The following is a 14,957-nucleotide window of genomic DNA, read 5'->3' as shown; positions in this document are numbered from 1 at the left end:
CCCAGTGATAATCAACATGGTGTTAATCGCTAGAGGCCCTGTACATCGAGTCGCGTTAACTAGCTTCGTTGAGCGTCTTGCTACCCTTCCGAATTTTCGATCTTGCGTGTCCAATCACCCACCAACCTCTGTCTATCATACAGTATACAGTATACAGTACAGTATACAGTATACAGTATAGTGTAAAAATGAATGGCCTGTACGCTGTCGTGTTTATCCCTTTGTTGACTGGCATCGTTTTACAGTTGGTGTCATATTGGCAACTTTGGGATATTTTACTCGAAGTTTGTGGTCGTTTTAAGTGCGCCGCGACCGAAATTCCAAAGAATATCTTCACAAATATCATCCCAGCGCCAACACACTTGCATGCTATGGATGGGAAAATGTTTCTGTCCCTTCAGAGGAATCTCCCTCAAGAAGACGAAAAAAATTAGACACAGTAATGATATTTTTGATTTTATATAACGCTTACTTTGTTCTGTAGTTATGTGAAAAAGGTAAACCATTGGAATTCGCCCATACACAGAGAGCTCCGACTGTATGCTGGATTGGTGCACTAACACTTCCAAGTTAGCTGGTGAAGCTGGCATAGGTAGAAGTCCACCTACGATTAACCTTCTTTGTTAGTTACACTGGTGATTGTGTGATTCAAACATCTTAGACCTATTCGTTTTCAAGCATTATCCAGAAAGGATGAGTTCAATCAGATTGAAAGCTGTCAGGGACAAAACTTGGATTTCACTGCCACGTTTAGAAAAATCATCTTTATATTGCCTGTGAATCCTTCGGATTGTAACAGTGCCAGCTAAGTAAAAATATAGCTTCATCTCACAAGCAACTTGTCTGTGGAAACGTAATACTCGCAGTTTTTCAGTGATAAATGCTTCCAGCGTCGTTTCTTAATTGAAAGGCGAGAGTTAATTTTATGTTGCCTGACTGCGGTGATAAACAAATCAATGATCCGCATATGTTTTTTGCTTTCCTCAAAGGTGCAGTGTACAAAACTGTCACCAACTGTTTTCTCTGAGGTAAACCAAGTGCTTTTGTAAAGCACGTAACGACCGTTATTTTGCAATGATTCCCAACGCAGCGTGGAGGGCAACAGACATTAGGATGTAAGCTTGTTGGGATTCTACAAGTGTTTTAGTAATTTCCAAAAGCCTTATAGGAAGTTCATTCTGTAAATAGGACTAGTCTATGCTGAAAAGCCGGGAATCACTGTACAACTGCTTCGTGCTTAGTGTAAATCACCAGCGGGACGTACCTTTCGACTCTCTGGCTAATTCCAAACTTCCCCATTGTTAGTTTGTTTGTTAGCTACATGTTTAGCCACGAGCGGTTACACAGCAGTGGGCTAGCTCTTACTTACATAATACATAACACAGCGCAGAGGAACCATATCACGTGATCATGCATTGACTGGCTCCTCTATTGACGACTTCTCACATGGAGGTTTCACTGATCACTGCTTTTCCTCCAATCAAATCTGAGCAAGTACTTTTTTCACTCTTGTGCGTGACCTTTGCGAGAACTCATATGGATCACATAATCTAACAAAAGCAATTCAAAGTGTACAAAATCAGCTGCCTCATGAATGAATAACGACTACTACCGGCCTTGTTCTATTCATGCAAGTCTGCGAGCCCTCTAAGATGGCTCCGTAAAATTGTGCCCTACTTGCGTTCTACAAAACTGCCGCGACCAAATCCTCACTTATTTTGATTCTGTTATGAACAGCAAGGAGATCGGACTCACCAAACGTTAACTTTTGTTGACCGCTTCCAACTAAGCGATCGGATCATAGAATTCAAACAGTGTGAGATGCGGGCGAACAAGTGAAAATATGCGTACCTAACGTTGCAAACGGTGGATGTGTCGAACGGAATGGTTTGAGGTGATTTTCAACGTGGATAAAAGTGCTCGTCTGCTATGCAGTGAACTATCAGTGCTTCTGCAACGTGACAAAAGATAAATTTCTCTTGAGAATAGCCCTCAGTGAAGGACAGGAAATATTCAGGAAAGATGAAGAAAGAAACTAGTTCCTTGAATTTACTAAAGGGGACAGAATGCGATCTTACTATCATAGACAAACAGGACGTCGAACTACCGTTAGGAAAGCTTGTATGTGAGGAAACCGCGAAAGGTCTGTTGGTCGGATTGTACCGGGATAATCAGGGAGTGGAGTGTGGTTTGCTGGCGGATATTACATTGTGACGTTAACTGGAGGTGAGAAAAGGGTAACTTCCTAGAGTTCAGGAATCATAAGACTGAGAAATCATCTGTAACTGATGTTCAGTAGGTTTCTTAGCTATGAGTGTGCGCCGAAGATGACAGTCAGTGACGAGGTCACTATTTTACCACTTTTTTGTAACGAGGAAAACTGGGGAGAAAAATAGCAGCCTAGAAATAATGTCATTGGTTAGTAAAGGAGAAAGGAAGCGATCGGTTATGCCTCTGAATATCCTTCAGCTGGGAAAGTTAACCTCAATTAACCTGCATCAACACCAGTCGCGTTCTCCTTCGGTTAGGAATTTCAATGATTTTTGCCCCCCTGTGCCGCCAGATTCACCATCCCGCGTACAACATGCATGAATGGATGGAACAATAGACCGCGTGAGGCATTTGACATGACATAGTGATTTTAGCTAACTTGGGGTTTACAGCCTGGGAATAAGCCAGTGATGCATGAAATGGATGGAACCATGTTATGGCTCCGAATCAAGGGTTGTGGAAAGACGTGTTCATTCAGATAGTCGAGTAATAGTTACGATAAAAAGAATTCGCATGAAAGTTGGATGTGCTGAAGTCGCTTCCGTGCAAACAACCGTCTCCAAAAACCCACGGAGACACTCATTTGCAAGCAAATCTTTACTTTCAGAGGGTCTTTGCAAGCGACAACAGGCAAGCTTGTATTGCTTTTGATGGTAACGTCCTTGAGCTCAGCGGATGAAGCGCGCAAGCCAGCTTGAGAATCAAAAGTGCCTTTTCATGAGCCGCCGTATCCAGAGACAAATCCAACGGTTGTAGCATCTGGCATGCCATGTAAGAAGTTATTTCTTTGGGTTTCGATTGAACTGATTGATATGAGATAACAAAACGCTTGTGTATACTAGCGTTTCTATATAAGCTCCAGCAACGGGTTGTTTGTGGGGAAAACTATGGCACTCAAAATATTTGGTGATAGGTTGTCCAAATCTACCTGGTAGTGGCTGTGGAAAGCCTAGTCTCTGGAACAGGCTGCACCCGTCACCCAGTGGTGATACAATGGGTAGAGCGATGTAGATGAGGACGACTACGGACGTTCCTGGGGTTATTAGAAGGATTCGGAAATCCAAGTTCGTAAGGTGCCATCGTTATGTTTCAGTCACGTGTTGAGTCATCATAAGTCGCCTGTCCTTCTGAGATGAATATACGCTTATGTAACCGTTACGAGAAGTGGGGTTCTGCGTTGAAAGATAGCGTGTCGTTCTGTATATAGTTCAAACAGTACTTTCTGTGAGTACACATAAAATCGGCTTCGTTATGTCTGAGTGCAGACTCAACGCTTTTGGAAGTTGACTTCATACTTCAAAGTTGGTACACCAACGAGTGATGCCTTAGTAGCACAAAGATAGTAAGAGATTCACAATCCACATTAGTTCACCAAACACATTCGGTCATACCTAAAACCGGTGAAGCCAAGTAATAGAGGCAGTTCAATTGGAAAAAACTCGCATTTGAAAATTTATCGCGACGGAACTTACATAGTTGAACCCATATTTTGCCTGTTATAAAGTGAATAAGGAGATATTCTATCAAACCACCTGACAGGTTAACGTGTAAAAAACTGCTCATATGATTGCTGGAACAGCCACGACTAGCCTGGCCCTATTTAGAGATTGTCAGGTAGGGGCACACCTGACGGGTCATTGCCCACAGGACTGCCCACTGGCATCGCACCATAGGTCTAAACGTCATGGATCCAATTGGTTTCGTTGGTCTGCATATTTTGTCATGGCGTTTTCCAAAAAATGCCCGATTCTAAGGTGTGTTACTGTAGTTGCTGTATCTTCGATCAGAATAGCAGTAAGCTCAATCGATTTGAAATAATTTGGGCTTATTTACTAATTTTTTAATGAAAATTTACAAAGTTTGTTAAGTCAACGATTGTCCAAACGTAGCACACTACTCATGGGTTGGTAAAAACATTTCGATCATTACAAACTGTAATTTGGGCTTATTTACTAATTTTTTAATAAAAATGTACAAAGTCTGTTAAGTTAACGATTGTCCAAAAGTAGCACACTCCTCATGGGTTGGTAAAAAACGTTTCGATCATTACAAACTGGAATTTCAGTTGGATCCGGTTGGATCGCCCGCAGAAACCAAGCTCTCTTGTGGATCGGATTATCTGTCTAAGCCAGGTAATTTCTATGTGCCTGCAGACGCTAAGGATGTCCTTTAATTTGCATGACCTGATCAGTCTTAAAATAGTGGTCTAGTTACATTCATTGCGATACTTCCGTGTCTGTCAGAAATACTCGCTATCTTAAAGACGTTTTTATTATATAAAACGGTAAAAGCCAGTAAATAATACCTTTTCTGAATTCGTTATAAATCTGTACATACGAATAGACTATACAAATTGCAGGTATACTCCACACTTCAGTGCTTCGTGAAAGTTAGGAACTTGTGCAGATGTAACGGTATATACCATTGATGCAAGATGTTAATAGTGTCTGGTTTGGTATCCAAGCTCCTGCCCCACATCTGTACGTTGAGAAGGTTGAAGAGGACCATTGAGGATGTCTATGTTTCTTAAACTATGTGGAGATGAGATATTTAGATTGTATCGCTTTTATGTGGAGATGAGATATTTAGATTAGTATCGCTTTGCTCGTAACCGAATAGGTCTGGAACTTCGCAGTTAGAAAGCGTTTATCCAACCACTGATATCAGTGGATCCGCAATCTATTCTAAAAAAAGTGTCTTTTGAATGTCTTCAAAGTATGAAAGTTTTTCAACAGGTGACTACAAAACTGCCAGGGTGTTTCCAGGTAAGATGAAAACTAAAGTATAATCTTCTAAGTTATCCATTGTGCAGTGTATAACTGAAGTTTGTGACTATAGCAACGTGCACCGATAATTTGACGCTCTAACTGAGCCACTTGTTTTAAATTTATTGTCTGAAGTATCAAGTAAAAGAGTATGGATGATGTAATCTTTGCAGCTGTTCGCCAGGTGTGCCCTTCCAGGTTTTGAATCGGTACCAAACAGCTATCTGAACAAATTGCACTCAAGGCGGAATTCTGCCCCAGTTTATAAACTGAAGTTGTCGAGAAAAGCACAACTTTTACTTACACGTGATTGGAAAATCATTGTTCCATGGAAGCCAACAGTTCCCAAACAGATTGCCTGGACGTTCAAAATCCAAGGCTTTACGGGCTAATAGGTTTCAGGTTTGGAATTCTACCAATCTCTGATTGACTAGCTTGACCAGAACGGAGATGTTACTAGATTGCCGTTCACTGTACGGTAGCTCCATGCAATTTAACACAAAGTGAGTGTGCATGAGGGTGGCACCATCAGGGCATATGTTTAAATAGACTGACATACAAGACGTCAAAATCGTTGGTCTGAAAGCCATGATATTCTTTATCCAAGAAAAATTTCACCTCATTTCGACAATTTCACCCAACGCAACGGCACTCACCTTAGCTGTAGTTTGATTCTTAGGTAGAACGACTTATCGGGGAATATGCAGTGTTGTTGGGTGGGTGTGCTAGGACGCAGCTACCAGTAAAAACGGCGACTAGTGTTCGTACCAAAATGGAATGACATATTGCACACTACCCATAAGGTTGCTGAGAACTCTTCAACGTCCCTTGGACAGACTGACCCTTCCGCTTCGAGCCTACTCATCAGGTAGGCGCAGTCCCCTAGCTTTCGACAAACTTATGCTCTACGTGAACCCAAATTTCATCAGGTTAGCGAACTGCATTTTGACATTGATGGCAGACCCACAGTGCTGGATCTCTCATTTGTGATATTTTCAAGACAGGTATCAGTTGACACGATATCCTGGAAATTGTGCCACGTATGTACGAGAGAGTGACTCACCACTGCAGAGATTGTACGACAAAATTGATATGAAAAGCAAATTTCTCCAGAGGATAGAGGATCGCATCATTGTTGGGCTGAGCGGGCTTTCGTTAGATTGAAAGAAAAAGAATGAAGACTACCCTACAGACAAGTTGGTGCGTTACATTTGGACCATGCGTGAACCAACAGAAATCTATGGGGTTTTCTTCCAATCATCCATCAGTTTGGCACAAACATCAAGGTCAGGATCGATAAGTGATTCAGGTTAAAAGTTGATTGCCAGATAGGTGACCCGGTCCACACTGTGAAGGTAAAACGGACAGCCCGACACTCTCATCAAGCCACGCTACAAAACAGATATTCTTAGGCGGCCGTTTTTTGACTGCAGATGAAAGTCGTTGAAGGCTAAATTTTTTTGCACAGGAATTTCCGCAGTGACGCATTCGGTGGCTTCCCCAACGTGTCATTAGGCTTACTGAGTTGCCGTCTGTCGCGTAGAAAAGGGAACCAAGAAGGCTGCAAATGTTCACAAGCTTGTGAAATGATCATAGTTTCTGGGGATCGACGCGTAATTAACTGGCGTCTTGTCTGGATAACTCATGATCCTGTTATTGAGCTAACATCGGACTAATTGACCACATGTGTTTTTCTATCATGGGGAGTACACAAGACTAGCACTGTATTCATAAAGGCACATGTATGGACGTTCAATCAATCATCTTACCAGAGTCTAGGGACAAATATTTGATGCGGATTTAATGAGGTGAGCGATAATGGCTAAGACAGGGAATCAGTTGGGTTGCTCAGACGGTTGGGCTTTTGTAACGAGGATTATCTGAACAGGCGAGCGGTCATTTTCCCATATAATCAGCCGGATAATTGGTCGTCAGGTGTTTTCATTCATTACTAGTTGAAGTGGGGCCTGTTAAAAAAGCCGGCCACATGCGGTTTGGTATTGGTCTCTACAATGTATCTGTTTTTTCACAGTCACTACCGGAACATTGTACGCAAATGTGAATTTGAGCTAGACAGAGATGTTCCTGTTTATTTGTAAATTCTGATTGTCGAAAATACTCCCGGGTAAAAAGGTTTGCTTTGCATATCTCTCATAAGTCTCATAGTTGAACTTAGATCATCGACACAGACTTGAAGTGGGCTAACATCAAGGTTGAAGCTGTTTAAGTCTATTGTGATTAGTTGTTTTACGATTTTGCACTGCGCTCATACAGGCCCGAGGGTAATTGTGAGTCCACCTTGTTTTTATTGATCCGTCATGCTGTAAATGTGGACAAGCATGGGCCAGATTGTTTATTTATTGTTTATTTATTTCATGAACTTGTTTGCTCGCCGTGAACAGGGGAGAACAAAGTCGCCGTCTTATACAAGCCAAGACTAACAAGCTTTATTTAGGGAGCCGGTTGCCATCTTTCTCCCCAGTGAATGTTTTCTCAATTCCGTTCAGAATCGTGCATACGTGTCACTAGCTTGCAAGTGCCTCTGACGGCGACCCTAATTATCGATTTATCGATTTATTGTGGTCCGCGCGGCTCGGACACGTTTGGTTACGAAAATTTAGGAAAGCTTGTTTCGTTATGGCTGTATAACCGACCAAAATCTAGCAGTCATGTGGTACCGCCTTGCGGAAACTTAAACGTGTTTTTTATTTACTTCGATAACCAATGTCACGGCTGTATAACTGACAAACATGTAGCAGTCGCCTGGAAACGTCCCTAGGTTTTGAGTGAAAACGCAGAACGATTGAGCCTGAAAGTGATTTTATTGGAAGACGGAAAAGGACGCAGTCAGTAGGGGACCAATATACTACAAGAATGAAAGAACCGTATTGGGCACTCTTCCGTTTTGTGGCGTACCCCAAACTGACTCAACTGAGCGGTCTATTTTATCCAGTACATTTGGTGCCAATTAAATTTATCTTGGTGACGTATTATTTTGTTGTTGACAGCGGAGACTTGGCCTTTCATGGCGACATTTCACATGATTCTGAAGAGTGTATTTGGTGTTAAATCTTGAGTGACACTAATTGCACTCAAACGGGCGTTCCCCAGTGTGAGTCCGCACGTACATCTTCAAACTGAAAGGGGTGCGGAAGAAGCGATCACAGTAGGCACACATATGATTGAAACCAGGAGTCCGTATCAGTGCGGATTTCTTCGACGCTCCTGACTTCTCCACGTTGCTGATCTGCGCAAAGTATTCTTGATTATCTGTGCACTGTTGCGGAGACACACGTTCGTCGGTGTTCCCATCTGCAAAAGTGATTGATATTGCATACAGTTCATGAACGATATGTTGTTTAAAAAAAGTAAAATTCACATGATAGTGAAGTCTGAATTGTTGTGCAATATGTTCAACGTTCTAATGAGGGTAAATGGGTAACACGTGAAATGCATTCGCTCCGAGTGGATTTTCGGTTAGCGATAGTGTGAATTCGTTTGTGATACGTAGAGAACAAATCTGTAGACCAGCGGAAGCGTTCATTCTCAGAGTTCACACTACAATTCTACTCCCATTGTAACCGTATAGTGTTGCGCCTACCTCGGTCCAGTCGAGCAGAGATGTATGAGCAATGGCCGTCTGGATTCCGCAGTGTTATATGGGTGAGATCACAAGGGATTACATCAACTTGCTAACAAATTTCGTTTGTTATTGACGTAAAAGCCCCCGAATTACAGGCGCACTATGCGATACCACAAAACCTCTGGTTGTATCAGTGCCACTCCGGAATGACTGGACCCTTGGTTGACAGCCAAGCTGCAGAACAGCACAGCAACACTGAAGTGCAGAAATACTCAACGAATCAGCTATGCACCATATTCAATAAAACAATTAACAGAGAACTCGATCAAGAATACTGTAAGATTCGGATACACCCCGCTGTTGCTGGCAACTTCCGCTCATAGGCCAGAGTCGAATTATTCCAATGGGGCAAAGCAGTGGGTCGTACGGTACGATATCCGGAGTTATGCGTTGCGACAATTAATGACGACCAGATCAGCAAAAATGCTGTCTGCCTGGAAGGCCAACTTGTGTGATCCCCGTTGGTAGATATGATCAGGCCTCAGTTAGTGTTCCACTGATCTAGTCATCATCCAGCTCATTCACAACAGGCATATGAATAGTTGAGTACTTCCGGATTAAGGCGTCGAAATGTTAGCTGCGTTTGATGCAAAAAATCTTCAGCTCGGGGGTGAGTTTTACCACGCAAACCGTGACATGCAAACGAGTGAATGTCGATTGGCTGACGGTGGGTTTGAATGAGGTTATGGTTTTGGGAAATTTGAACATCTCCACCTGATACTTGTAAGCGATCTCACGAAATCAAATTGTTGACCAAAGCCCAATTACTGTCGCCCGCAATTTTCACGGAGATGACAGTTGAACCATCCGTGGATAGAACTGTAAATCGAATGGAATCTGTAGGTTGAGTGGTACCGAAATTTCTTCCACCGTGCCGTATAGATTAAAGAAAATATTGTATTGCACGCACCTGTGCGGGATGGGGAGGGGGAGTCCCAGGGTTAACACCTTAATTCGCAACCGAAAACGTCTAGGTAAGAGTTGATAAACTTTGTCGTAAGAGCTCTTATTATTCTCAGAGCTTGATGAGTTTGGAATAGACTTACCAAGTGGTGCGTGTATTAGACAAGCAGGTTGTCCAGCTCATTTACTACGAAAACGTAAGTAAAGGAAACCAGATATCCATCATTTGTTCTAGTGTTGAATGCTTCAACTGGTGATTTTGCCTGATCTGTTCGTATGAAATGGGAAGTAATCAATACACGGACAATAAATGTTCACTCACTTGCTCCGTTTGATACGAGAGAGGATACCAATAAACTGAGAAACAAATAAAATGTCCGAATTCTACTCGCCATAATGTGTGGCTTGGTGGGAAAGAACGCACGGATGTGGCGACCAAACACTTTGACAACTGTCGGTTGCAAAAAGATCACTTAGGCAGACTGTGCGCACAACTGCTTTGCTGAGCCAGTCTGTGGGCGAACTAAGATGGCTACCCAAATGGGTCGTACTTAATAGAGAACAACGCTTTTTGGTTTGACTATGCTGGCTACCCAAATGGGTCGTAATTAATAGATAACAACGCCTTTTGGTTTGATCATGCGCAAGCCGCGAATAGCAGAGTTTGGCCTCCAAGTTTAGTGTGCAAGCAATAGACGAGTAATGGTAGGAGAACAGTGAAATAAATGTGTGGTTTTTTCGTTGTGATCGATCAGCCGGACAACTTGTTGCACTTATTGAGAACTCATGGGAACGTATCCGTTTTGCAGAACGTCCTCAGTTGTCTTTATGATAGGTGATCGCCGGCTGTGCAGAATGTGTCATCCTCGGGAAATTACAACTGTAACTGACATCCCTATGACTTGTAGAATTTTTTCCTAACAAGTTTTATTTCAAAATTTGCACAAAATACGACGACCCAAGTACCTGTGGCCTACCGAAACAATGTACTCAAAAATTAGGGATGCTAATCATGTGTGTGAATACCAGACATTTGTGAAGAGTGTTCATAATTGACATGACTTGAAGTGCGTCAAAAAGAATCGGATCAGGGCGTGCCGGGTTGGGATATGACGCATGCCGGAACTTTCCACGTGTTGTTGTCCCAGTTTCCCTGAATTCAGTTTGCGGCTCAGGCCGTACTTTGGTCTACGTCCGTCTGTGAACAGTAGTTTCAGTCAGAGGCCGGCGAAATTTCTTTTGACCTCATGACATTTCTCCATGTAAGTTTGTGATGCAAACCTTGTTATGTAATTTGAATCTGAATGTAACACGTTGAGATGAATGTACTGTGTATCCGTCACGTTTCCAAGACTTTGCAGAGGGATGTCAATAGGAGGTTGACCTGGGAAAGCTCAAATGTGGAAGAACTTAGGAAACATCCGCGGTTTTTATTTTCTGAGGAAAGTGCTTTCCCCCTTTTAGGCGAACCAGCTCAAAACGTAACGGGACTACATAACTGCGAACGGAATAACCATTTTTCGTTGGGACAGATTTCGTTGGTTGTTCTTCACGCGCCCTTGACATATGAGTTGTATTCTCAGTATCACTTTTATACCCGCTTGTACGAGACAGTGATCAATAGATTAGCTGGCTTGCATATTCGTTGACTTTTTGGGTTTGGCCAAGCACACCAGGTAGTCAATCGGCCATCCAGAACGGGGTTCGCGGTAATGAGAAGGCATTAAGGAGACTGTGGTCCACAACAATACCAAATTTCATTCGAAGCGAATTACGCCTAATTCGTTGTATGTTGCGATTGAACCGTTTTTCACTCAGGATTGCTTTTTATTGGTTGCTCATTCGCGTGTTATATCCTTTGATGCCAGGTTTTGATTCGATTTTTCTCGGACGTTTCCCTCTACACTTGCAGGTTTACGACAAAGGGGTGAAGCGTTTTGTTGTTTCTCATGGCTACTTAGCCACGAACGAGAAGAACAAAGACTTTTAGGTGTATCTGATGTAAAATCGGAGGCAAACAGCAAACCATACGATGGTGTTTAACGTGGTTTTTGTCGTGCAAACGGAACTACTTACGCCAGAAACCGCAAAGCACTGCGCGGCTGGTTCAGTATCAGAAGGAAACTCCTGGGGTATTCAAACCAGAGACTTACCAGCTAATGGTGTGATAAGAAGACACTTTGTGCACAAGCAAGTGATCAGCAATGTGATAAAATTGCCCTTAGTTGGAATGTAGCACAACTCATCAATCTATCACGGGATTTACATCACGTGGTTACATGCTGACTGACTCAACGACGACATCAGAGATGATCTATTCGCCATGCAATTTTTTCCCTTTTTTTTCTATTATGCGCGTCCGTTTTAAATTCGACTCCACTCATGAAGTGACTCTGCTCACAATGACCTATAACACTGTCTACTTTCATAGGCAACAAAGCAGCCTCGCCTTCCTCGGAGTATGTTCATTTGTACGATGCAAGGGAATCCACGGATGGTGTCAATCCGATGACAAGGCGGTATTTTAATCGGTGTTTCTAGACTGGACCACCATCATAGTGAATAAATCTTCCGGTTCAACTATACAACTCTTTGAATGTGTTAGAACTGCTCTCAGATGGCGCTCGATATTCACAAAATGTAATTGAATTCTCCAAGTCTACGGGATTTTCAAGAGGAAATCGTCTAATTCCTGCAAATAATAGGGATGGATGATTTGTTGAAATAAGCAACTCTCCAAGGTCATCTATCACAACCGATTGAGAAATCCGCGTCTAATGCCATTAGATATCACAAATTGCGGTTGGACGTACATCGCCTACGGTGAAGGAATTTTCAGATAGTTTTGAGAATGACTGAATTGGTTGGGGTTTTTAGAATTTACATGTTCTTTCTGCTCCAAAGGTGCCCGTCATGTACTACTTTACCCTAGTCAAGTTCCCTGAACAATGAAAAGCAGAGTGGACAAAGATCTGTGAAGTTGCTTTTGAAGCTATGCCACAGTCCGTTCAGATTGTAAAAAAGGGATTGACCGGGTGATTGTGTGTTTTAGCATACATGCAACCAAAAAGCGGCGTTTTTACGTAAAAAGTTATATTTCACCCTCAAAGATTTTGCAGAAAAGTGCGTTTTGCGTGTACGATTCACCATCTTGGATAAAAAGGTGAGGACGAAAATTGTCTTTGCAATTACCGTACAATTGCTTTAGTTGGCGGTTATCAAAATAAATAACGACAGCGGATCAGCCATAGTATTCCAAAGAGTGTCAAATCAACTCAGTCGCTTCGGTCTTGCTCAAATTACCGCATACGCTGATGCTTACTCTAGCGTAACCCATCCTATGCGTATTTATGTCTATATACATATATGTATGTATGTATAGGCGTTCAGCTGTAGCACCCTTCCGGTGCCTAGCTGCCATGCCACCCGAAGAAAGCACGAGGGCTGGGATACTGCCAGGTTGCCCAAGCCTAGAGAGGGAAAGTCGAGTGGCGGAGGTCGGATTCGAACCACGGACATTTCGGTAGTAAATTCGCACTCTAACCACTTGGGCCAACTCGCCCCCCATATGTATATATACAATTGTATGCAAACTGTAAACTCAGTGGATCAACCACAGTCGCTCCTGAACGCCTAACACACCAGGTTTCGGGACCTTTGAAAGTTTGCTTTTGCATCCGAGTGCACGACTCACTTGGAAGTTTGGATTCCCTTGATTAAGCTTCTAATGAAGGTTTTTCAGAGCCTTTAAGCATGGATTCACTCTGTAACCTTCAAGAGATGATTTTCTCATCAGAATATATGGCTTCATTCATGGGAGACGTGAACTTATTTGTGCTACATCTTATGTGAATCCGTATATTTTGGTGACCCGAGCGCTTCACAAACCCTATGAACTTTTGACAGCAGCTAATTCCGATTTGTCCCAGCAGAATATCCGTACCGTATGCTGGCTTGGAAGCATTTCGCTTGATCCAAATCCAAGCGGATCTATTCTGCTCTTCAAAGTAATCGAATTCTGGTAGTGCAAGTAAAACGTACTTTATACCTTCCGATCTCTCTTTACACGCTTACAAATAATACATATTCCGAATACCTAACAAATGGTTTCTTTCGCTGCCAGTTATGTGCTATTTAGTGTCCTAAATCTTTAATCAGTTGGTTTTTCATTTCCGCTTTTGTACACGTAGTCAACTGTCAGAAGTTTAATTCCCGGGGACCTGTTATTTTGCTGAATATCCTGATTGATTCGTCAAATCTCTGTTTATAGGCATCAGGGCATGTCTGGATGTTCGCGATAACTCAAAATCCTTCGCACCTGCTACACTCGTCAGACGAAGTTGTCCCCTTCAGTAACCATAATGTGCACTGGCCCACACTTGTGCCCGACCACATTTCGCCTTTTCCGGCTCCCCATTCCCGCGCGTTGTACCATTCTGAAGTAAAAATTTAGTTTTTGGTGGTACCTCAGCTGTCGTGTTTCCGTTTGATGGCATGGTTACCGAAAATAAGTGACACTTGAACAAATGAGCAGATGACTCGCCACCACCAGCCACATACACGTGAGTAGGTAACTAACATCGAACAGATTGGTCGACATTTGTTCTGGGCATCTGTCCGTAAGTCGGCAATATTGTAGCTGTTTTTGCATCCTAAATATGAGATAAAAGACCCTTATTGTACCAACTCTTAGCGCTCATTTGGATGTTGCGGAATAACAGTAATTTGCACGACATAAGCCATTGTTGCTTGTGCGCTTTTTCTGGAAGAAAGCGTATTTTTGTTCCTCGAAAATCTTGACTTTCACTTTACAGGCCAAGGTTACCTGCCACGCGCCCAGTTTGTGTAAGCTGCTTCGACCCACTCTATCGCAAAAGGGACGCAACTTGAATGCGGTTGACAAAGCGACGACGGTTTAAGGAGTTGTATTCTACCGGATGCCCGAAAATTGCCCGGCATCTTGGCAGAATAAATAAGTTATAGACGACCAAGGAGAAAGTAGAAAATAAACAATCTTTTGAGCTGTGTATTGATATGGTTGCTTCACGTCATACTGTTACTATATTCGCTGATCAGCTAATTTTTCAGTTTTTCCGCTGTATCACCATACTGGTGCCCGATGTGCGTGCCACTCGACGAAAACACCAGGGCCAGGATACCGTCAATTTGCCTAATACTAGACATGAGAACTCGGGGTGTCGAAGCTAGGCTGAAACCACAGATCTGCTGGTCGGTATGTTGACCATGGCAATCTCTTTTCATTTGTCGATAGAAATCACGTGTGATTCACGCAGCGTTTGGGATGAACTGAGTCCATTTAGGAAGATTTATGTGTGCAAATGAAAGTTCACTTTCGTTCAGCCTATAGCTTCATC

At 42.7% G+C, this 14,957-nt stretch overlaps 1 protein-coding gene across 1 annotated transcript in view; it reads right to left on the bottom strand.

The window, feature by feature from the left end:
* Nucleotides 1–14,957, bottom strand: part of T265_03733 (hypothetical protein) — a gene marked incomplete at both ends in the record, with an annotated part of 49,867 nt that overhangs the window by 17,172 nt on the left and 17,738 nt on the right. The window contains one exon of the mRNA XM_009168280.1: nucleotides 8,165–8,348. Coding sequence (XP_009166544.1) covers nucleotides 8,165–8,348 — 184 coding nt within the window. The remainder of the gene's footprint in view (nucleotides 1–8,164; nucleotides 8,349–14,957) is intronic.

This window comes from Opisthorchis viverrini (assembly GCF_000715545.1).
Source record: "Opisthorchis viverrini unplaced genomic scaffold opera_v5_54, whole genome shotgun sequence".
Taxonomy (NCBI): Eukaryota; Metazoa; Platyhelminthes; class Trematoda; order Opisthorchiida; family Opisthorchiidae; genus Opisthorchis; species Opisthorchis viverrini.
The sequence above is the reverse complement of the archived record's forward strand: the minus strand, read 5'-3'. Positions and strand labels throughout refer to the sequence as shown.